Raw genomic sequence first — 25,135 nt, 5'->3', positions numbered from 1 at the left:
ACGCTATTTGGAGTGAGATTCCTCCAGGTTCGAATCCTGGTTTCATGTATGTATTTAATCATTATCTTTGTTCCAATCATCCATTTTATCAAATAATTATTCATCATCATTGTTCCAAGGAGCAGAAGTTGGAGGTAAAATAACAGAAATACATTATGAACTGGAAATTCAGTTCCTACTATATTTTTATTTGAATTATTATAGTAGACCAGCCAAGAAGCAAAAAAGCTTAAAAAAACTTTTATCTGCATGGAATGTTAATATAGGCATCCATGCAAAATCAATCTGTCATAGGTATGAGAGAAAAACTAGTCAAGCTTCAAACTCACTGGTATTCGAAGTAAACTATTTAGTACAAACGGCTACTGAAATCCAATCTGATATTGAACCAAATATACGTAGCATAATCAGGACAAATTATGATTTCTATGAAGCTCTGTGTCATCAACAATTAAATTATTGCCCTTGTACTTGCAAGTATGGGAACATTTATCTATACCGATACTCATTTGGAAATTCTCAGTAAACATACAGACTTGTGTTCGATAAACGGTAAGATTTTAGTCTCATAACTGTTAGGGTGTTCTTTTGCACTTTAAATATATACAGCATCAAGTTATTGGACGAAATGCACTCTCATTATGATCCGTCCTAAATTATAAAAGGACAAGAAAACAGAAGAGCTTCATACAGTTTACAAAACCGGTTTTCTGACGTGTTTCTGTAAAGGAAGATAACAGAACTGTGTCCGAAACTTGCAAACATTCAGGGATCTCACATTACATCTATTCGAATCAAACCTAACTTAGCCTGACCTACTTAATACATATAAATATTTGCGAGCTGCTTCAAAAATAAAAAGAGAAAAACTCTTGTAGAAAATAGGTCAGAAAGTACTCGTTTCAACCATGTACAAGGGCAAAGTAAAAAAAACATTTAAACAAACTACTGATTTGTAATAAACATTCCGATGTTGTACATGTGAATAGCACGAGTTTCGTAGGTTTGGAAATTAACTTACAGGAATGAAAATAGAGCATTTTATGCAATATTGATTTAATGATATCAGATATAATCTATATTAAGCTACGTATATTTTATCCTATAGTAATGATCTCAAAACGGTAGTTATTAGGATTATGCTTAACGTAAAATATAACATTCTATTCTGATTTTACATTTACAAAGAATTATCAACTTCGTTTGGAAGTAAAAAAAAGTCATGCAGTGTCAAGCGATATTCTCACCGATATTACATCAGAAGATATTTCTTCCAACATGTAAACAAATTATACATTTTGCCTATATTTCAAACATTTTGCCTTTGATGGATAATATTAAGCAACAAGCAATTAAATATTAAAACTTACCTTCGAGCTTGTTCAGCTTTTTAACATCCTCCGTGGAATATTTGTTCCCTTGTTCTCGTATCTGTACGGAATTCGATATCCTCTGGTAGCTTGGTTTGATTTTCACTCTTTCAAGAACTTGCATTGATCATATAGTTAGAAAGCACGGAGTGAAATCTCGGCAACAGTGTTGGCTAAAATCTGCACCACGGAGTATATTGCGACGAAACGCCACTTCAAAAGTTTTAATGATAAGCACTACTCTCTGAAGGTACAAAATGTTTTCATTTTTTCACATAGTATTTCAGATGCTTGCGGGAAGAACATGTGATCTTTGTTTCACCACGAAATCTTCCATACTAGTCATAAAAGAAAGAAAATGCACCGGTATTAACAAAACTACCACTTCAGCGCCATCTGTACGCAGCAGTTTGAACATGACGGAGACCTTATATTTTCTGTTATTTACTTAAATCCCTTCAATCGTAACAAAATTATAAGGTTCACATGTTCTAGTGAATAAAACAATCTTTTATATCGGAAAATTTCTTCCTTACCGAATCTATATTAGTTGTACGGTTACCCTTAGAAATTTGGGTCTATGCTTTAGCATGGCTCTGATTTCATGTTACAAACAAGAATGCAAGTCTTTCACCACAGACCTTGTTGCCTAGTAGAGGGGCCTGTAGTACAGTTAGATACATTATGCTGGTTCTAAAGGGCTATGTTGACAAATTAACATTTTCTGGACTTAGAAATCTTTCAGAGCGGTCAAGTAACATTTGGAGAAGTGTACATACAAGGAGATTATTCTGGCCCTCCCCAATTTAATGTTTATTAGTTTCTGAGAAATAGATAGATATCGATTGTTAACTAAATGCATGGTCATGAAATTAGGCGGGTGGCAGAAGTTCGCGCTGTTGCCACATCGGAGCACAACCTGAGTTTGGAGGTTTAAGAGAATGAAACATCTCTTTGTAGAGTTGCTCTTTTTAATCCATGTGATACAAACTGACAGTATTTGCTCGAAAGGTCAGGGATGACACAAAAGTGCCTGGAAGAGAGGTCGACCTGACGCTCGAACTAGGCAACGCAGTCCGGTTGACGTTGCCACACAGTGTGCGGGAACCAGCGACTTTTGTCCTTCTCTCGCTTTGCTTTTCCCATATGTGGCAACAGCGCACTTGTACCCAGCCGCCTATAGAATACTTCTGAAATAATAAATATGAATATTCCTCGTCTTAGTCCTATTATGGCCGTGCGTTTAGAAAAGTCAACCGGATATGAACAACAAATTTCCATCGAGATCATTTGAAGACTCGAGATAGATAAAGTCTGTGTCCCAAAGGTCCAAAAAGCAGGCTTGAAGAAGGTTTTGTCGGAAATGACGTCACCTAATGCAGTTCGAAAGCGCCAATCGAACGAGCAATGGAGCCGGCAGCATGCAGTACGCGACGTTGCACAATTGTTTACATGGAAGTCCAAAGTCAGCCAGCCGTTGGTTGTACTTTTGTACTTTGTGGAAATGTAAGTACAAGAACTTTTCAAAGTGCTTTTTTCCTATGGTGAAAAACAAGTGTTTATAACGCAAGGAAAACAATATGTTATTAGTTTTATCTACTGATCGTATTAGGCGCTGCAGTCGGAGCATAATTCGAAAAATTCTCGCCTCCAGTCCAAAGCTTCAAATTTGGTCTTGAACCTTCTAGATACAGCCCAAAAATAGTTATCACATCATGTAGACAATTCAGCGTATTTCATATTTATGGTTACGGAAATATCGACAAATTTTAAATTAAATTAGAAACTAGCAAAACAATAATTTATGCCTCATCAATTTGCTTTCCGTAGGTTTCTGCTGATCAATGGCTCCTAGATTTGTTCTATCTTTATCCCTGTGCTTCGTGTCCGTCTTTTGCACCAATTTTCTAAAGAAAGAAGGGGAATTTCTAGACTTCGGTACCAAGCAGCATGAAGAAGGAGTTTCAGGGTGTTTTGAGGAGTTAGTTGAGGACCACGTCTTCAGGAAATGGAACTCGGGCGACCTACATTCCCTGCCCAGGCATCTGTCACGACGAAAGCGCTATTTGGTATTTCCAATGGGTACTCAGTTTCAGGTACGTTAACTGTGTGGCATGCATATATAATTGTGTAGTTGGCACTGAAAAGTACATATTGAAATATCTTTAAAAGAAACGGAATGGGATGGTTCCAGTCACGAACCGGAACGCCATTCCGGTTCGCTCCTGTCCATTTAGAGCCTTGCTTATTTTATCCTAATTGATTTTTTAACTCTTGTTAAAAATTAAGGCTAGACTGCACAATGGACCCTTGTGTTTTACCGTTTGAAAGTAAAAAAAAAACATTGTGCGCTAATAGTACGTTTAACACTTCGAATTGCCACTGTGCATTTCTCAATTTCAAGCTCAATTTTAAGTTACATTTCTATGAATGTTTTCATTCGTATTTTTTCATGTTTTCATGCAAAGGGACTCTATAGAAAAAAGCGGGGCCGCGGTAGCGGTAGGTCAATTACCCCAGGGGCGGAGCCCGGAATCAGGGGGCAATTAATACTACTTTTATTCCACTTCCAATTGTTACCTCACCTGAAATTTTACATTTCTGGAATCCTTGGTTCATACCCTTTCCAACGATGTATCTAACATATTTATATTAAGAAGGGTCGATTCGACATCCTTACCAAAATTAAGTTTATGGTAGCTTAATACGTGTTCTTTGTATATTTGTTCTGCTTTCTTCTACAGAGTTATATATTATATTATATTTCGAAAACAAAATGGTTGAAAGTTACATTTTTATTTTGTGTATTAAGCTTATGGTATCGAAATTAAATAATTACACTCTTGGCATCGCATAAAATTAGCTTTCCAGAAGGTGCTTTATGTGCATATGGAAGATTTTATATTGCTATTAGTCGGAAAGCATTAAGTTTAAAGACATTATTAATGAGCCGAGATTTGCATTGCTGTTTAAATCTTTCGAGTCTGTTAGTATGTCTGAGGTGTGTGTGAAGTCACATATTTATATTGGGCTGTGTGTCCCAGTTAAAACTGGTCCGGCTAAAAGACATTTGTCTATGGGGCAAATGACGGTTATATTGCACCAGTAAAATGGAGTAGTCCATTGTACTCACATGAACCATGGTTCATACTCAAGGCCATCGGCACACACTCTATTCTATTTCATGATCCTTGGCATGTAACTGTTGATCAGAGCCAGACTACTTTTAACTGGGACACTCTGTATTTCGTTACTAGTTAATAATCTAAGCAAATGATTGCAAATTGTTACTTTTCCTTTGCAGTTTCAGATTGACTTCAAGGGCAATTCACTGTTCCCTAGCGATACTTTTAAGTACTTTAACAGTGTGGCAGTCGCTTATGACCTTCCAAATGAGACCAGGACGCTCTATGGCAACGAAATAAGACGCCGAGATAGAAGAGACATCTACGACAAAGTCGAAGGATTCATCGACATGTAAGTTTCAATGTGAGAGCAAAATATCAATTTCTATTCTTAAATTTCTAGAAAACAATTTTAAATTGTCTCAACTTATTTTTTTTTTCTAGCTTTACTGAACACTTTACTCGATCTCCCATTTCTTCATTTTATGACGCACCTAGTAAAAAAAAGTGACTTGGAACCAGCTAAAGTAAACGAATTACAAATGAAATTTATTATCATTCCTCCCCTCCTTAATGCTCTTGAAAGCTTGTCCTGAGTTCGGTTTCCAGAGAAGTAAAATTATTTAATTCCTGGGCGAAAGCGAGCTGTATTGTAATTGAATATTTATTGTTTATTTATTTGTATAGATTTGGACTGGATGGTCGCTCGTGCATCCTGCGAGCAATTTGTGAAGCTGCCCAACTGTCGCCTCCTCGACGTAGTCTGTTTGAAGACATGATGCGGTTAATATTTTCGTAAGTAGCTTTTGTGATTACTGTAGTTCGTAATGGAAAACATTGGAAACATTTATTCAGCAAGTTGCGACTTAAAAAGAAACATTTAAATTTCTAGATATTAGTCAACTCAATTTTTTGTTTTTTTAGTTTTAAGTCCACTTTGTGCACAGTAAGGCTAATCGGGACTGGACCTACAGTTTAAAGTGGAATCCGAACCACTATGTACCTCCACCGGGTATCGAACCCGGAACCCCTTGATTACAAGGCGACGACGCTAACACTGCGCCATCGGGGAGGCCCTCAACTCTACGTTAAATTACAAATATAAAACTATTCTTAGTCAGAATTTATCAATGTGTCTAAGACATCAAGTATCAAAACATGGCCTACTATGTACCACAACTGCTTAATCTTGGCTGCAATTTCAAATCTACCGTTTATACGTATAAATAGATTTATATGGAATATTTGCAATGTACGTAAATCTATTGGGAATAGGAGATGAATCAGTAATTTTTACAAAAATGCAATTTGAAGTTTGAAAACGCTACAGAATGAAGCTGATAAAATAATTATCCTTATTTGTACAGGACTATGTTTTTCCCGGTATTATTAGGCATGTGGGGTGTAGTACACCATCCTAAGAATAGCATGGTATCAAAATCTCAATTTTCAACAAATGTGGACTTTGATTGTTTTTACCTTGTATCCTTCATATGTGTTTTTCAAGGAGCATTTGTATCGCTATATCGAATCAGTGGAATATTGTTTATCGGCACTTTACCGTTATCAGCAAAAATTTCGTGTAGGTTCTTCCCTAAAATCTAAATTATGTTGCCTAGATACATATTTTCTTCCATTTCAGGATTCCCCATTCAGATGATAGGGAAGATGATGATGAATTGGAAGCATATCATTTGGCGCAAGATCAAGGAAAGAAGATGAGCCATTGTGCATCAATATTTCCACTATGTAGTATATCGCTATTTGGATTTACATGATTAATTGTTATATACTGACAATAGTGTATTTTATAATTGTAAATTATACAGGAAATATAAAATTCAAATTAAGGTATCATTATTTTTATTATATTAATCTGTCTCTTACAATACTCTACACACACATAACCTTACTTTTTTTAAATAAAATTACATAGAAATGGCTACTATGAAACAATAGAGGACTAAAAGTGGTAAACGTTGTAAGTGCCAAAAGCGAAAGTGTTGGGAAATCGCATCGTTCCGCACATCAGCGCGTAAGAACGTGCACACTAGTGACCTCTTTACACGCTCTTTGAACTACTTAGAGGGCTACCAGCCACATTTCACGTTTACCACATTATAAAGCATGGCACATTTCACATTTTAACGTGGAAAACGGTGTTTAAATTATTGTGGCACTTACAACGTATCTTCAATTTCTGATTCATGAATTATTTGCTATTATCGATATCTGTGAGTTGCATACAGAAGTTATGTATACTGTATTGCCAAAATTTCATTCGGTATCAGAAAAAATACTCAACCAATTAATTCTGTATGTATGCATGTGTGAACATGCAATGAACATGGTGTAGACTCTTTGCACATCCACAGGCAGTCGTGTTAGTAAGAAGAATCACACACGAGGCCATTAATTGTATTTTATTAAATGTATAAATATTCTGTATAAATAAAATGGATGCAAGTGGACTTATACCAACAACTAACAGGTCACACATATTCCTTGGAACAACCAGAAAGTATTTTAAGAGGGAGTGGGGGGAGATTAAAGAAATTTGAGCAAAATATTTACTTATTTGCTTCAAAGGGGGAAAGAGGTTCTGACTCCTATAACTCTCCCTTCGGTGTGCCCATATCCACCCTATGTATATTCGAGGAGCAGTTTTACATAACTGCCAAGCTATCCAGGGTTATATATTTGTTAAGGAATCTAAACAGTCGTGTACCTGAAGATTACGTAAGATCAGCTTACTTCGCTTTCTTTCAAAGCATTATTTCATATGGAATTTTACTTTGGAGGAACTGCAGTTATGTACAAGAAATTTTAATACTGCAGAAAAAATGTCGTGAGAATAATTACCAACTCACACAAATTAGTTCATTGTAAGCCACTGTTCATTAAGTTAAAGTTTATGACTGTGATAAATCTATATATTTACACTGTGCTGTTGTATGTAAAGAAAAATTTGCCACAGCTACAAAGTAGACAAGATGTACAGGGTGTCCCACGAACGGCGCAACTGGGAATTAAGAGTGGCGTTACTTTGTAACCGAAACCTGTACATACATGATCATACACCAAATGTTAGCCGTGTCCAAGTAGATATTTTTAAACATAGAAACAACAAACGGGGTGCAGTGTTGTTCATGCAGTGTTGCCAAATATAAGTGAAAGTGTAAATTTATTTTTCCACAAAGCATGAAAAATTGCATGTCAAACATTCGTACGGAAATTTGGACGTCAATTTCCACCTTGGGTAGGTGGACTATTTCGCCATCTATAGATCAGAGAAGAAAACCGATCGTTTTCGCGTATAGCCAATCCTGAAATGCCTCGTAAAGGCGAACCGGTCCAAATGAGTGTTTAAAAAAATTATGAGGTACAGTGGCAGCACTGTTGATGTTTGAAGGCAACAAAAGATGTGTTTAGTGATGGTCTATGACATGGAAATACTGGGAACAGGAAAAAAGAAAATGAAAATTATGACCAATCAGTTGCTGACCAAGGCAGTTTATTAAGATAAAAACACTTAACACGTAACGTTTCAACCCTGTATCAGGGTCTTCCTCAGACGAAGAACTAAACTAAAATGATGAAATATACTATACACAGAAAGATTACATACACATAGCAGGGTCACAAGCCACACAACAACAAATCAAGTTGACAGTCCTTATCTAGGAAGATTTCTCCAAAGGAATTAAACATATCACCTCCTGACAGTTGTTGACTAATTGGTCTACTACACTGACAGGTGATTGGCAGGTCAAGATTATTGTGTTGTTGTGTGGCTTGTGACCCTGCTATGTGTATGTAATCTTTCTGTGTATAGTATATTTCATCATTTTAGTTTAGTTCTTCGTCTGAGGAAGACCCTGATACAGGGTCGAAACGTTACGTGTTAAGTGTTTTTATCTTAATAAACTGCCTTGGTCAGCAACTTATTGGTTTTAATATGGAAACAAGGCTTAATTATATTACAATTGAAAATTATGGTGAAAAAAGTGTTACTTACCTACTCCTGGCAACCATGCAATGCGATAAGAGCGCCCACCGAAGGAGAAGAAAAGAATCAGTTAGCTGTTTGAGCCGTGCATTTCGCATTGTTCGTAGGGGAAGATTAGAATTGTTCTGTGAAATGAAGTACTCTTTGGAAGAGAGGGAACATTATTTTTGTTCAAAATCGTACGCTAGTGTAAAAACTGTGTTTCGCGAGAAATATCCGAATAACAGTGTTCCAGAAAATTCGACGATATATCGACTTGTTTCCAGATTTCGTTAAACATGATCAGTTAATGACAAACCCTACCACAGACAACCACCAGTTTTGACACAAGGTGTGCTGCAGGATGTGGAGCAGAGAATATCACAATCTCCCAGGAAATCTGTTCGTAAACTTGCTGCACAGTCAGGTGTTTCAAAAACAATAACTCACCGAGCGTTAAAACAATTGCACCTACGTGCATATAAGGTACAGGCGGTGCAAGAACTGAAGGAAGCACGTGTAAGATACTGCCAGTGGTTTAGAAATTTTATTAGAGACAATGGTGTGAATATTTTGGATAAGGTTTTTATCACGGATGAAGCATGGTCCCACTTAAATGGATATGTCAACAGTCAAAATTCTCGACACTGGTCAAGTAACAATCCCCATTTGTTACATGAACAATCAATTCATCCACTAAAGATCGGTGTGTGGTGCGCGATTTCGCGGAGAAAAATAATCGGTACATTCTTTTTCAACACAACAGTTGACGGAATAGTTTATCGTGACCTTATCACACAGTTTATTTCTCTGTTGGAATGTGATGAACGTGATTGTTGGTTTCAACAAGACTCCGCAACATGTCACACGTCTAATGAAACTTTAGACATGTTGGCAGAGTTTTTTGGCGATCACATATAAAACTTATGGCCCAGTCGCTCCCCGGATCTGACGTCTCCAGATTTTATTCTGTGGGGTTATTTCAAACAAACAGTTTACATTAATACCCCAAGAACACTTGATGATCTAAAAATAAACATTTGCACAGCCATTAACAATATAAATCAATCAACCTTGCATAAAGTTGCTTCCAACATGATAAAACGTGTTGATGAATGCCTCAGGGAAAATGGTTGTCATTTTCAACATCTTTTGTAAAGCTACACTGCCTGTTACGCGCATTGCATGGTTGCCAGGAGTAGGTAAGTAACACTTTTTTCACCATAATTTTCATTTTCTTTTTTTCCTGTTTCCAGTATTTCCATGTCATAGACCATCACTAAACACACCTTTTGTTGCCTTCAAACATCAACAGTGTTGCCACTGTACATCATAATTTTTTTAAAAAACACCCATTTGGACCGGTACGCCTTTACGAGGCATTTCAGGATTGGCTATACGCGAAAACGATCGGTTTTCTTCTCTGATCTATAGATGGCGAAATAGTTCACCTACCCAAGGTGGAAATTGACGTCCAAATTTCCGTACGAATGTTTGACATGCAATTTTTCATGCTTTGTGGAAAAATAAATTTACACTTTCACTTACATTTGGCAACACTGCATGAACAACACTGCACCCCGTTTGTTGTTTCTATGTTTAAAAATATCTACTTGGACAGGGCTAACATTTGGTGTATGACTTATGTATGTACAGGTTTCGGTTACAAAGTAACGCCACTCTTAATTCCCAGTTGCGCCGTTCGTGGGACACCCTGTACAAGAAACAGTAGGCGTATAAATATACCCCATAAAATACTCAAAATCCCTGAACAGTTATGAAGATCTAGGATTAAGACTATTTAATAAGCTACCACTTGATGTGACAAATATGCCTATGAATGTATTTAAACATAAACTGTATGCCTGGTTAGTTGCTACACCATTGTACTCAACTCAAGAATTTCTTGAAATTAAAAATATTGTATTTTAGTGTAACTTAAACATAAAACGGGTTATAATTTTATATCATTTTATAATATATTTCACATGTATTTTGTTCTTGACGTTGTCCATTGCTGTACAAGCTTAATGACAATAAATCATTATTATTATTATTATTATTATTATTATTATTATTAGGCTGGGTCCACACTGTAGAAAAATGGAGTTAAAATGACACAGAGGGTGGTTCTAAGAGTATCACACCACATTTTAGTTAACGCTTTATCTAGCGGTGTTATGTAAATAAAATGTTTATTTCTCTATGAAACCTAAATATCCATGTCCCTTTATTTCAAGTGACAAGTTTCTGTACAAAGAACACTAGAAATAATTTATCCCTTTCCGCTTCTGGCCATGAAGCAAACTTGAGTTATTGCTTAGCAAGGAAATAGCTTCTTCTAGGTTATTATATTAGGCAAAATACATATATTACTGTGAATGAGCTTGCTTATTTATTAAACTAAACTAAGTGGCAGAACAACTTCTGCCAAGCGGGTTTTCATCGGACCACGCGCCGTCGGTGCATCAAGTCTCATCGCCACTCACTTCTGGCATTGGAAACATCTAGTACTTCTTTCCAGTTTCCCCCCTATTATCCTCACGATCGGACAATACATATTTGAAATTCAGAAACATTTTATTGGTAAAAAATACCAATAAGTACTTATTTGGAATAAGTGCCATTTCAGATAAATTTATTGGAACATTTCTCACGCTTTGAGAACCACAGTATTCAAGAGAAAATAAATTCTACGTGTAGCTAAGTGGCTCAAAGGTTTGCTGGAGCCTTACCAATGGTATACTGGTAAAGATGTCTCCTGGTAATCAAGGGGTCCCGAGTTCGATTCACGGGTATGTCTAGTTCTGATTAGCCCACATGTGCGTGTACTCTTAAAACCAACGCTTATTTATGACAATGCAATAATTGAAAAAAACAAAACAAATCCAAATATGATATAGATGCATAGGCGGAGTTCTGGAGGGGCCAGGGGAGGCCTGCCCCCCCAACTTAAAAAAGACTATAAAAATAACACATGATTACGTTCAGTTACTACATTTTTGTTATAAAGCCATACCGCAAATCTTGGCGTTTGATATGATGGCATGTGCAGTAATTGTGCACAATAGCGGGTCTTAGACGATTTGATTGATGTGTACAGTTTGAAGAAAGAAAAACGTAAAATAACTTTGTATTGAGTCAACAGTTACTGCTGAAGCATCAAAATTTTTCTAAAATTTCTGAAGCTTACTATTGTACCGTAACTTTTTGAAAGTAATACGAGTATTGTATCAATAAAAAATTAATGAAATGCAAAATGCAATAATCGTACTGTTTTGCTTTTAAAACTGACAACCAATATACTAATTAATATTTGTTTACTTAAGCAAGGAAATTTAACATTTTCAAATGTAAAAGGCCTAGAACTCAGTGTTTTTATGTTGTTGTTCTTTAATTTCCGGAGGAAGGTCACCGTACCCCTTATAAGCTAGGGGATATTCAACAACCCTCAGGTATATCATATGCTTCTCTGGCCCCCAAAGCAAAAGCTCAAACTCCGCCCATGTGTAGATGTACAGAGGTGAAGAAAGTAAAAGTTTCCTTTTCCCTTGAATCAGTCGCGAAGAACCGACGAGGTCAAAATCTATAAGCCTTTCCGCAAATTAAGGTTCCATATAGCAGTGCTCATGCTATGAAAATTACCCAATAATGTTCCACTTCCTGTACGTCAGCCAGTGCGCAACGGAAAGCACACTTGCCAACTCACTGTGCTTTTTCAACTACGATTGCTAAGTTAGAGTCGAGGAAAATGAAAATAAATTTACTTGCAAAAGCTTTGGAAGATTATACGCTCCGGTTCCATGATCATAAGAACCATGAGTTCGAAAGTGCAAGGCGAAAAGACATAAGTTCAAGCCTCGTTTACGGCACATGTACGCAGTTAAAGCCCGCATCACACGGAAGTGGAATTCCAGTAGGTATGCCCTAGTTGGCGCTGGACTGGCTACCAATTTGCTAGTTTTCGCCTCACACGATACTTATCAGCGTACTTGTCGATAGACTTTTGTTCCCATACGAGGGAAGTTGTAATGGCGGCCGCGTGAGATGTAAGCAATGTATCACTTCACACTTTTAAAAGTCGATAACTATTCAACCGAGAGGAATAACGTTTCGTATAAAACGTTATTAGGTACAAAACAATGGCGCTGCTTAAATACATACTTTACAACGTTTACTGTACACGTATGGAAGAATATTTTAGTTGTTTCAAATGTAAACACCGTGCACTCAGCATAGATGGTGTAACTCAACGCGCCTTTCATGCTGTATACATTATACATTGCTGGAGTAACACTCAGAATTCACAGACAAAAGCGCTCCTTTGCACACTCACAGATTATCTTCACATGGCGAAACTTTGCTCTGATTGGCTGTTCCACAGAATCCAGTCGAGGAAAGAAAGTAGCAATTAGAACATTTCCTATTCCTCCAAATTAGTCAAGCAGTCAGCCAGGTGGCCATGATTGCTACCTAGAAAGTTAGTTCAGCGCCAACTAGGGCATTCCTTCTAGAAATCCAGTTCCGTTTGATAGGAGCTTAAAGCTCATGAGACCCACGGCATCAGTTAGTAACTTGTTACAATGTGTGAGACTGTTGTTCCCTACTAATACGCGTAACTTCTGACCAATAAATTGCAAACCTATCATTAACCAGCGGCGAAGCGTGGACTTAAAGCGAAAGTAAACGATATATTAATTAAATACATACAGCACGTTAAGTCCCCGTAAGGTGTGAGGTATGTTTGAATGCATGACCAATTATTGGTCCAGTTTACCTAAACTGGACCAATAAAGGATTCTTCAAATGAAGATGCACTGCACATGGCGATTAGCCAGAAGTGGAAAAGTTGCGAAATAAAATAATGATATACTGTAGTACCGTGCGATTGACAGCTTGCAAAACAGATGTCGCTATCGCCTGGAGCAAGTATAGAGTGTTGCACACCACAGAACCATCATTAAAAATTTAGCCCACTTAATATCATCATTAAGAAGTTTTTCTCTTACTTAATGACGAATTTTAAAAATCTCGAATTTTGTAAGTAACCGGTTTCCTTCGAGTAAAAGATTATGATACTTTGCTAACTTTTCATCATTTTCTAAAAGTAATTTCAAAATATATATTTGTGTTATAGTGATCAGTAACAATGTTGCACAGTATGCGGTAGTAGTTTTGAGAACGTCATATTATAAGTGCTTTAAATTTGAATTCATTAATTTATTGCATTATTATTTGATTATATATAACATCATGAGATCGTATTGATTGATCGTATTACTTCGCGTTTTGTGCCTCTTGGCTAATTTGCGAAGATGGGGATGAGTGATGAAATGATGAAATTGATGAACGAACATTCACAAACAACCAAGCCTGAGCGGGATTCGAACCCGGGACCCTTGGCGTCGCAGCGCGATGTGCTAACCACTTTTTTTTATTTTATATAAAGGAAATACCCCCTACACGGAGGTATCCCCCACCATTCACTCTTTTTCTCACTTTTACACTTTTCAATTCTTACATTTTCTTTGTATCTTATCAACTGGACGAACACAAATACCCATTCCTTACCCGGGACTCGAACCCAGAACCCCTGGCGTTGTAGCGCGCTCTGCTAACCACTTCGCCACGGAGGTCGACTCGGCCACAGGGTCCGGCATGAGATCGTATTGTTTAATATTTTTTTAATGTTATGAAATTATGGTGTCTACAACCAGCATTTTATATTTTAGGTAGCATTTTGGAACGCTTTATTATTTCACTGTGGTAATCGTGTTTGAAGAAAAGCTTGTCTGTGTTCATTATTAAAGTAAATATTAGCACACGTTCAGATGCATATTTGGAGCATCAGTATACCAACTGTTAGTGCTAAATCTATTAATCTATTGTTAACTGGAGCTACTTTCATTTAGCATTTCTAAGAAATGTCCACATTCTGTTGAGAATGGATTATGATTCCTTGAGATTCACACAATTACAATGGATGACTTTCCAGAAATACGAACCAAATACCCTTTGGCTTCGATGAACGGTATATTAATGGCTAGATTACAAAGGAAGGACGTGTGTTAAGTGTCTAAAACTACGGGACTACGTGCAACATAGTGCACCAGTTCATGCAGGTCAGTGACTTCTTTCGGCAAACAAATTTTAGCATATCAATAAAACGAGTGTGTGCAAAGTACTTAAGATAATTTAACAGATTCATTTGGTAATTGGTAGTTATATGTTCCAACACAAAAGAAAGCCAAATTATTATGGAGCAGAAAACTGTTTCTAGCTTTCAACAATAGAAACCAGTTAGGAAAACGCTGAAGGGAAATGAAACTGAACAGTCACCGTACCTAAGAAGACTTAGTATTTCCAAACCTGCTCGTGTGGTTTGTCTCCCGTAACACTGACATATTGAAAACATCAGGCAAGTACCTAGCATATGCTCAATTCTGTCTGTTATATGTAGAGTATCCTCAATGTGGATTAATAATAGTCATCCAACCATAGTCGTCCGCTGAAAATTCTCAACCTTATTTTCATAATCAAAACGTTTTTCGGGTGTAGTGAAAGAGAGGGAAAAGTCATATATAAAAGAACAATAAAGAAAAATGTCGCCTTGTAATCAGTTAGATACCCTGTGAAAAAGTAAAGTGCTCCCCTGTGCTTTGCACCACGCCATGAAGGCGTAGAGTGTGGAGTTAGGGCCCCACACTTTCTTGATATCGGCCGAGCTGGGGGTGATGTGATCAGTACCACGCCCCGGGCTGTCTTTACCCCCCAGAGTTTCCTCCAGGTACCCACTTTATATGACGCTGGGTGGGCGCCGGAGCCGCTTGAACAGGTTGAAAAAGTCTGGCCCTAACGACTGAGCTACCGCGGCTCACGTTCGATACCCGGTGGAGGCATATAACACAGTGGTTCGGCTCCCACTTGAAACTGTAGGTCCAGTCCTGATTAACCTATCTGTACATAAAGTAGACGTAACAGTCCAATCAATAAAGAAAATGAGAGATGTAGTAAATAAAGTGTTTGTTTGAATTGTTGTTTTAAGTCCACTTTATGGACAGAAAGGTTAATCGGGACTGGACCTACAGTTGAAAGAGAGGGAAAGAGAATGGTAAAACATGAAAGAAATTGTAGTAAGAGACTTCCACTGAGAATGTAAATATTCTGTGACTAATTTTTCATTTCTTCAGGAGAGGCCATTTAAATTTGACAAGTTATATATATTAGACTTTTGTCACCACTGAGCTAAAAGTTTATATCACTCCAAAGGCTGATATATTGAAGCCTCTGTAAGAAGTAGTTGTTTGGTTAGGTTTTTATGTTGTAATTAATTATTGAAATTTCAGATGGAATAAAACACTGACTTTGATTTGAGAGTCCAGTGTTCTATCTACCAGATTTTAGAAATGAGGTTAAGTAGTTATTCTGTAATGAAGATGAAACAATTTCATTATTAATTTTTCATTCAGTAACAAAGTAAAATAAATATATTTAATCAATCATCTACTTTGATTCCACTATTGTTAAAAGAATATTTGTTAACAATAAAAGTAAGAATCGAAGTCCAATACTACCTAAGTACAAGCTGCCTCAAGTGACTGAGATTATAATACAAGTGGTTTATCTCATACCAGATGGAGCTGATGGTAGGTTGAGGGCAATTGTCGTAATGTTTCATTGGCTGTTGAAATTTATTTTTTTGCATTATTCTTTATGTATCACATAGTAAGGTTAGTTTGTTTATTAGTTGAAGTTTATTACAGTGTTTATTATTAAATTATGGTGCCCACAACCACTTGTATTTATATTTTGATTATTTTGCAACTCATTATTAATCGTGTAAACTTCTGCTTTGTTCTCGAAAATGTTCTTCACAAACAATTAAATAATAAATGCTTTCCTATTCACAGCAAATGGACATCACTACTGCCATCTGTATTTCAATAATATCTATTGTAACAATTCTCGAGTCTATGGCATTTTCGGACCAGCCAGAGTATAGAAATTCAACTCTGATCGGGGACACGTCGCTGGAAGAAATACTATACAGCAACTCGACTCTGATTGGTCAATCGGCTGGACAGACGCGCATTCTTTCCAGAAAAAGGCGCTATTTGACGTTTCCAACAGGATCTGCATTTGTAGTACGTATTGATTGATGTTCTTGACTTAGATGGCAGACTGGAGGTAAAAGTTTTGCATTAAAATTAAAAAGAAACAGTTTATGCAATATTCAGATCTGATCTCAAAGACTGATGTGCTGTAATACCCGCCAGAGGACTGCTAATATGCGATAATGAATTTGGCGATTTAATTTGTTATTTTAAATGGAATCCATTGCAGCTTCTTGTTACTATACTCTGTTTCAGGAGTCTGTGGAGCAAGCAGAAGAAAAATAAGTCTCTGCGGAAGTAGCGTTTCCAGAGGGCTCGACCAATGAACGTGTGAGAGAGGGAAATGGCTGCTGCAGCTACCAGCCAGTTGCACCAGCACTCACTGCTTTGCTTCGCCTACTCGCTTTCTCCCCTTTTGTACCGTTTGCTCCACAGGCACCTGGGACAGAGTATAGTTCTTTAAGCTTTTCTCTTAAAGTTAGTCTAGTTCTATAAGATCGTCACGAACGATTAAATCCATCATTCACTATGTAATATCTATAATTTTCCATATTTTAATAAACATTTTAGTTAGGTCTGTAAATAAAGAAGGCAAGCTTTCAGGTTGACAATATAACATAATCCTTTCACAGGAAACCTTGTTCGAAAGGACTGTTATCTTGCCAACGTGAAATATTAAAATAATTGTAGCTGTTGCATAGCGAATGGTAGATTTAATCATCTGCATATTTTTTTCTCCATTTCCCACTTTCTCTTTCCTCTCTTCTCTTTTTATTTCGTTTCTTCTCTCCATTTCTCTTTCGTCTCCGCCTCCCTCTTTTTCTCTTTTATCCTCTCTTTTCTTATATATTCTCTTTCTTCTCTTTACCTTTTCCTCTCTTCCCTGTCGACTTCTGTGGCGGAGTTGGTTAGCACAGCACGAATCCAGGGCAGTTCATGTGTGTTCTTCAAGTATGTACCTTCACCAATTTCATCATGTCATCACTCATCCTCATCTTCGCGATTGCAGAAAAGCGAAGTAAAATAAACAAAATCAATCAATCAAAAATATTTTCCTCCCTCTATTCTATTTCTATTCATCTATTCTTCCTCTTTTATACTTTTCCCAATTCGCTCTTGTTATCTGTATCCCTCACTCTTTTTCTTCTTTCCTTTAACACTCTTTCTGCTATGACTTTCTCTTTCATTCCTTTACTCCCTTATTTTGCTTTTCCTTTTCTGCTCTCTACCTACACTTCTTCTCCCTATCTCTCTCTCTCTCTCTCTTGACTTTCTTCTCATCCAATCTTTCTCTGCGTTCACCAAGTACAATATGTGTTTAGGTAGAGGAAGATTATTTCCGTAACATCTTTGGTTCTTACGCATTTGAAGCATCGGAACGAGTCACAACTCTCTAAGCAGCCAATTAACCAAGCGAGCCGCTGACGTCATCTCAACCCATAACCTATCGCTAAGCCCTTTGCTCAGGTTCTACACGCCCACTAGGCTCGCTAGACAGATTCGCGTAGTTCGCTGGAGATGTTCCGAAAGTAATTCGACTCTACAGGAGTGTTATCAACACACACCAATCTCTTGTAACCCGTTCATTTTCAGCTGACCGTCTGCATAACTACAAAGACTTACGATAAAAGTGACTTATGGTCCTGGGGATTCAATTTTGGCTTCGCCTACGAACTACCAAACGACACGAGGATCCTCTATGACAGATACTCAGCAGTAGCAGTTAGACGGAATGACAGGAGGACGGTGTTCAAGAAAGTAGAGGCAACTTTAAATTCGTAAGTATTATCAGTCCCTCAGGTGGAACTGACATTTGAAAATAGGGTCCTCAAGGCTACCAAGGCTAAACAAAATCAATTTTTTCAGAAGTTTCTTGGTAGACAATGAAGACAGCTTTATCTGTGTGCTTGTAGATAGCCGACACTCACCCTAGGGTGATTTCAACGAGGTCATGACACCCTCCGTTTATGATGTTAATGAAATTTGATGCAGAGTCTTTCTTTATGGTTGAATGAAACCCTCTGACATTTTTTCACTCTATCTCAAACTGTTTTCATTTTACAGCACTTTGAAATGCCATGAAATAGGTATTTATTTACATTAGATTCGTCGTATGAAAACAAGAGAAACGAAGCTCCAAAAGTACGGTTTTCAGTTTTGTTTAAATAAACTTCTCTGAAGAGCTCTATTTGGAGTAAGAACGACATATCTCCACTTCTAATCCTTAGCAGTAGGTAAAGTAATGTATCTCCAATTTATTGGCAGACCCATTCCTAAGAATATATTACTTCCTTTCTCCTGTAGATTTAATAAATTCGAGTTACGTCCCTCTGGTTCTCACATGACAATAAAATAAATATTAGGGTTCAATTTACATGTTATAATAACTTAACATCGCTTCAGAACAGAGTCATACACCAACTCATTTTTCTTCATAACATCGTAAATAATCAAAAGAAACTCCATTTGAACTCTCACTGATGGGTATCTACTCCGTCTTCAGCAAAACACGACAAAGAAGGAACTGTTGATTCTCCAATGCAGTAAGACCAATGCAATGGTGGTATCACTAAATGTGAATATGGTGTATGAAACTATTTTCCCTGACTTCAACACTGAAATACATAAAGTAAAAGGAAATTGCGACTGACGTGTTTGTTAAAATGAGTGGTTATGTTTATGTATTACATTGATATGTATTATAATGCTTCAACTATTACATAATTAACGCCCTAATTGGATAGCATACCTGTTGAGCTCAATTGCTTAGACATTCGTCAAACTTCAATTCTCACTTTCAATTAACACATTCATTAACTAGTTCAATAATTATGAATAAAATTCAAAGTTATGCAAAAATATATATGCATCAGGCCCGTAGCCAGGCAGGGGCCAGGGGGGGGGGGGCTGAGCCCTCTTGATATTAGGCAAAACTATTTTCTGTAATTTGTTTGCAGTGAAGAGTAAAAACATATACAGCAGATATTATTTTGCTCACAACTTTCATGAAGGATAAATTCACAGAACATGAACAACAGCTAATACATTTCTTCATCTTATTTATAAGAAGAAGTATAAGTAGCGGCAAGTATTTAGAAGATTGTCTTCTCTAGACTCTAGAAGGTTCTTTCATAGGGCAGATTCTTTATCTGTACGTTCGCTGCCCCTGTTGCGAACTCCCGTTTAGGCAGAAATCTGTGAGTTTGATGTCATCATGCAAAATTCCCTCCACATCTGCGTCAAAGATCAACAGCTCCCAAGTTTTGGGAACGAAGAGGAGTTTCATTGCATCGGCCGTGGGTGGAATGTACTGTAGGCACTATCATTGAATATTGTGCATTTTTTTCTTGTGTGATATAAATATCTGTATCATTAAAAGTAGTATGGGTGTGTAGTGAGGGATGATGTCAGTAGCAGTCAACACTTCAAAAAAACGATGTTTTAAAAGATATAGAAAAAATGTAGTATTTGTATGATATTTCTAAAATTCATATAACTTAATGACCTCCCACACACAATTTACCTTCATTGAATACTGTTAAACTTTTGAAAATTGGACTTGGTTTACAAAGACCCCCGATAATCCGTGAGCCCCTTGGAGATCAATTCTAGCTACGGGCCTGATATGCTTATGTGAATACTTTTAGAAATAAGACAATTATTTGCATTATTTAAGAGAAACGAATATGTTGGGGGGAAAGGAAAACAATTTTTACACCCCATTATCCACCCTTGGTTACAATACTTGGCCGGTAGTTTGCCGGTGTCATTCATATCTTAGTTAGGCTGTAATTGCCCTGAACAATAATGATCACTTGCTGTGTGTAACGATTCATAAATTTTGGTAAATTTCTTTATTATTTAAATTACTTTTCGATAGCCCTCGTATAAATTCTTTTGGAGTTTTAATCTTTTGAATGTACATTTTATCTTTGTTAAAAATTGTAACGCAGTTTCTGCCAAGCGAAAGAGAACGCGAAGCAAGTTGAAGCAGCATTATTTTTCTTTCTTAACAACAATGGGTTCTTTTTCGTTCGGCGCTGCTCGGGTTTGTAAATAAGTTTAGCTTGCATTGTGTTTTTCGATATGCCTTTTTGGAAGGGGTAATTGTTGAATGCTAAAAATAACTTTTCAGTTTGTCCAAATGTTTTGTTGGGGAACAGAATTGCGCAATCTCGCAAGTATAAATACAAGCCGTTTCGCTGACAGAATAATCAGTATAGCAGTAGATTCCGGAATCGTTAGGTGATTAAATCGCTTGTCGAGGTCCAGGGCTGGGAGAATACGGGCGTTGTGTGGGGAGTGGCTGGTCAGCTCTCCCTTCCACAATGTCCGAAGTTTTCCGTAAGCCACCTTTCAGGATTTGTGCTGGTCAGCATGATCCTCAAAGGGGATTTAGCAGGCATATAAATAATTTGATTCATTTATAAACATTTAATCAGTAATTTAAAATTTTGATTCTTAAATTCTGTCGGAGTTGTCACTGGTCAGTGTGACTCCGATATAAATTCAAAGATATACATCCTTCTCGTCGAGTAATTTCTAAATCATTCTGAATTCTCCTGGTCAGGAGGTTCATTTAAATAAATTTGTTTCTTTGATACTTAAATCCGAGAACATACCTCTGGTCAGAGGGTGCCTTTTAAATCTCGCAGCTTATATAGTCTTCATGTCCGTTTTAAAAATCTGGGTATCCGGAATGTTAAGGAAAGTTTATTGGTTTCTCTTATTTAGGTTTTATTTAGATGTAATTTTGAAACAGTTATAATAGGTGACCGGTCGAGTATATGTTTCTATAGAAATTCGTTTATGTAAAAGTCTATTGTTTTGCTTTTGCAATGTGAGTAGCCAAAAAGGGTAGACAGAGTCCCCTGTTATGTTAAGGAATTCCACGTGGACATTTGTAATTTGTGGCCGAGATATGGCTTTGGTATTGGGTAGAGAAAGGCTCCCCTTATATTTTGTTATGAATGTTATTGGAGGTTGGCCCTGAAGAGGGTAGTATACCTCATGAGTTCTAGAGAACATAATGCAGATGTGAAAATATGACATAAAAACGAATAGATATTTACGGAAAGATGTTATGCAAATTTTTCTTTTGTTTTGTTTCCTAGAAATTTTGTCGATCATTACTGAATAATTTGTCACCTGTTTATTGAAACCGAGTTAAGCTGGGTTAGTTCTATGATGGGATATGGACAATATATATATATATAAGAGAGAGCTCTCTGGATTGTATGTTTACTCGAAAGCAAGTTTCAGTCTATGTTACGGAAGTCATTTTTGAACAAAAATTTAATTTTGGCATTGTAGTTTTCTCTTGATCAGAAGGTTGTATATTTTTCTTTCAACCTAACTATGTTTGGATTTGTAAATAAATTTATAATCGTTAATTGGTATTTCCTTATAGCAAATTTCTCATAAGTATAAATTAACTGGCATCCTTTGGGTTTGGTGAGGTGTCCCGCCATCACTGGTCAGTGAGGCGGAGGCTTTATCAATCCAAAGGACGTCAGATTCGATTATGCTGATTTCGCTCGCGACTCGCATGCGTATCCTCACTGGTCAGTGGGATGTGGGTGCGATCACGATGGAGGTTCAAGCATGAGAATGGTTACCTTATTTTGAAGTCTTAGATAAGTAAGCATAAATTTAATTTTAATTATATTATTATTCAAAAGCACACCTTTACCCGAACTTTGGGATGCGGGGTCTCATGCCCCGCAGGAACTGAGCGTAGTCATGGCATTTATATATTTATAACAGAAAGATATTTGATAGGCAGCGACGCCCGGTCTTTGTCTGTCGAGGGGACCGAGCCGGTGTGTCGTGTGTCTTGGCAACGGGCTGACGGCCTTGTTTGTTGCATGTGTTAGTAGCGTCATAAATAATGGTGCAACTCCCTTTTGTTCCATTTTCATTACAGGCAAGGCGTGAACGGTTCAGCGTGTGTTTTGCAAGCTCTTTGTGAAGGTGGTCAGCGACTGGCAAAGAGGAGTAAACTCATAGAACAAATTCTCACACTGCTATTCTCGTAAGTAGCTAATTCGTTTTTATGCAGAATACTGTTGTTGCTAAAGAGTTTATTTTTCGTAAGAAGTAATAAAGGTGTATTTATATGTAGAGGGAGATTATTTGCGGAACATCTTTGGCTGTTATGCATTTGAAGCTTCGGAACGAGTCACAACTCTCGAAGCATCCAATTAACCAAGCGAGTCGCTGACGTCATCTCAACCCAGAACCTATCGCTAAGAGCCGTGCTCAGGTTCTACACGCCCACTAGGCTCGCTAGACAGATTCGCGCAGTTCGCTGGAGATGTTCCGAAAGTAATTCGTCTATACCGATCTATTGAACATAGACATGGAGCAGTATCGTCTCCATCTGATCGAAGAAATGTGGATTCACCGTTTGCAAAATTTCAAAAATTAGATTTTTTGTGATGGGTCACTTTGTGACTAAACTTTTCCCCTAACTTTCGTGTGTAAAAGTTAGTAAGCAAATATAATAACAATTCTTTTCAGTGCACTAACTACTCGTATATGAAACATTTAAAAAAATATATGATAAACGTTGTGTTTGATATTCAATTATCTGTGAATCGGTTAGAAGAGTCTCCAAAGGATATAGTAATAATAATAATAATAATAATCTAAATTTGGAATAAAATTAGTTTATTCTTTATACAGTGTGCCCCACATAAAACCTATGATGCGTATGAGTTTGAGTTTTTGTTTTTTATTACATTTCTCATTTTCCTTATTGATTGAATTGTTAAGTCCACTTTATGCACAGAAAGGCTAATCGTTACTGGACCTACAGTTTAAAGTGGGATCCGAAGCACTATGTGTCTCCAGCGTACAGGTTTTATGTGGGACACACTGTGTAAAAGTAATTAGTAATTATTGTACACTAATAATCATAACCATGTTAACAATTATTGTTATTATTTGTAATGTTCAAGTTTTTTCAATGTTCTGACCCTTCCTTTACAAAAATTTATGATGACGCCCATGCATACAGATACTTTCCCCATCTCTTTCAGGATGCCCATCCCGGAACCGGATGACCCCGACCAGGAAGAAAACGCGATATACGACGAGGCCCACTCCGCCGGGAAGGGGAAGGGAAACTGCAACACCTTGTTTCCAGGTTGTCCCATTTCTCTCTTTGATCTGGACTTCTCCTCCTGGCTTTCAAAGGGCAAGTTCCTTACGTGATGAAATACTGAATGTGCCGAAGCAAGCTCAAGAAGACTACACTGACCATGATGCGATCCTCTGACAATAAAGATATTCTCTCTCCAAGATGTTTTCATTTATGGTTTCCTTATGAGGTTTTAAGGTTTTGTGACTACATATACCCTGCTCCATGGGACACATAATTTTTAGGTAGTGTCTGCTGTCACGTTCTTTTTCTGCTGTAACCCAAAAGAGACATGCGCGTGTCAGGAGACTCTGTCTTTGTTTTATCGTGATTTCTTCATACTATGTATGTAATTACGACTGTAACACATACTGTGAAGTTTTAGCGATTACTTACACAAAAATGTTTTAAGATTAGGTCCTTTAGCATTCTTCTAATAATAAACCTAAATGCTCTTGTAGTTAGGTTAGGTTCTGTTAGCATTAAAATAATATCGCTAAATGCTTTTTTTTTTTTTAAAAAAAAAGAAGTTCTAAATTACCTGTACATTCATTCCCATCCCAGCCGGACCCTGTGGTTAGAGTGATTAGCCGGACCCTGTGGCCGAGTGGTGTCGACCTCCGTGGCGGAGTGGTTAGCAGAGCGTGCCACAACGCCAGAGGTTCCGGGTTCCAGTCCCGGGTAAGGCATGGGTATTTGTGTTTGTGCAGATGATAAGAAACTGAGAAACTGCAAGAATTGAAAAGTGTAAAATTGAGAAAAAGTGTGAATGGTGGGGGATAAATCCGTGTAGGGGGTATTTCCTTTAAAAAAAAAAAAAAGTGGTTAGCTCATCGCGCTGCAACGCTAGGAGTCCCGGGTTCGAATCCCGCTCGGGCTTGGATGTTTGTGTTTGTTCGAATAATGAGATAAATGAGAACCAATGTGAATACAGTGAAACTTGACATGTGTGAATGACGGTGGATACTGCCGAATTCATCATTTCATCACTCATCCCCATATTCACAAATTAGCCAAGAGGCACAAAACGCGAAGTAAAATAAACTAAATCAATCAATTCCCATCCCACTGGTCATAAACTTGCATTTTTCTAGTCTTCATCTGTTCTTAAAATTTGTAACATCCTCTTAGCAGACGAATTACGTGGCAGGAGCAAATTTGACGCTTATTCTTACTGCTGACACGCGCGTGGCAGCAGACTAGGCCTAATTTTTAAGCCGATAAAAGCTGGATGGAAACATGCAGCATGCTCATAGCTTATTGCAATCTTCTTCACTGACGGCAAGCTTGCTTCACGGTTGCTGCAAGTTTTCTGTGCTGTGTTATCTGGTTACACTTTAGGAAGTATTTAACCTTGAATAGACCAATTATTTCAAATTCAAAATGAATAACTA

At 37.3% G+C, this 25,135-nt stretch overlaps 2 protein-coding genes across 2 annotated transcripts in view; one reads left to right on the top strand and one right to left on the bottom strand.

The window, feature by feature from the left end:
• The window catches only part of LOC146002749 (uncharacterized), a 67,057-nt gene extending 60,784 nt beyond the window's left edge, over positions 1-6,273 (top strand). The window contains exons 2-5 of the mRNA XM_083140683.1: positions 3,201-3,466; positions 4,675-4,847; positions 5,183-5,290; positions 6,138-6,273. Coding sequence (XP_082996809.1) covers positions 3,215-3,466; positions 4,675-4,847; positions 5,183-5,290; positions 6,138-6,273 — 669 coding nt within the window. The 5' untranslated portion in view covers positions 3,201-3,214. The remainder of the gene's footprint in view (positions 1-3,200; positions 3,467-4,674; positions 4,848-5,182; positions 5,291-6,137) is intronic.
• LOC146003027 (uncharacterized) overlaps positions 1-25,135 on the bottom strand; it is a 257,704-nt gene that overhangs the window by 57,751 nt on the left and 174,818 nt on the right. The window lies entirely within an intron of this gene.

This window comes from Lepisma saccharinum, chromosome 19 (assembly GCF_977018435.1).
Source record: "Lepisma saccharinum chromosome 19, izLepSacc3.1, whole genome shotgun sequence".
Classification (NCBI taxonomy): Eukaryota; Metazoa; Arthropoda; class Insecta; order Zygentoma; family Lepismatidae; genus Lepisma; species Lepisma saccharinum.
Note: the sequence above shows the minus strand (reverse complement) of the source record. Positions and strands in the feature narration are given on the sequence as shown.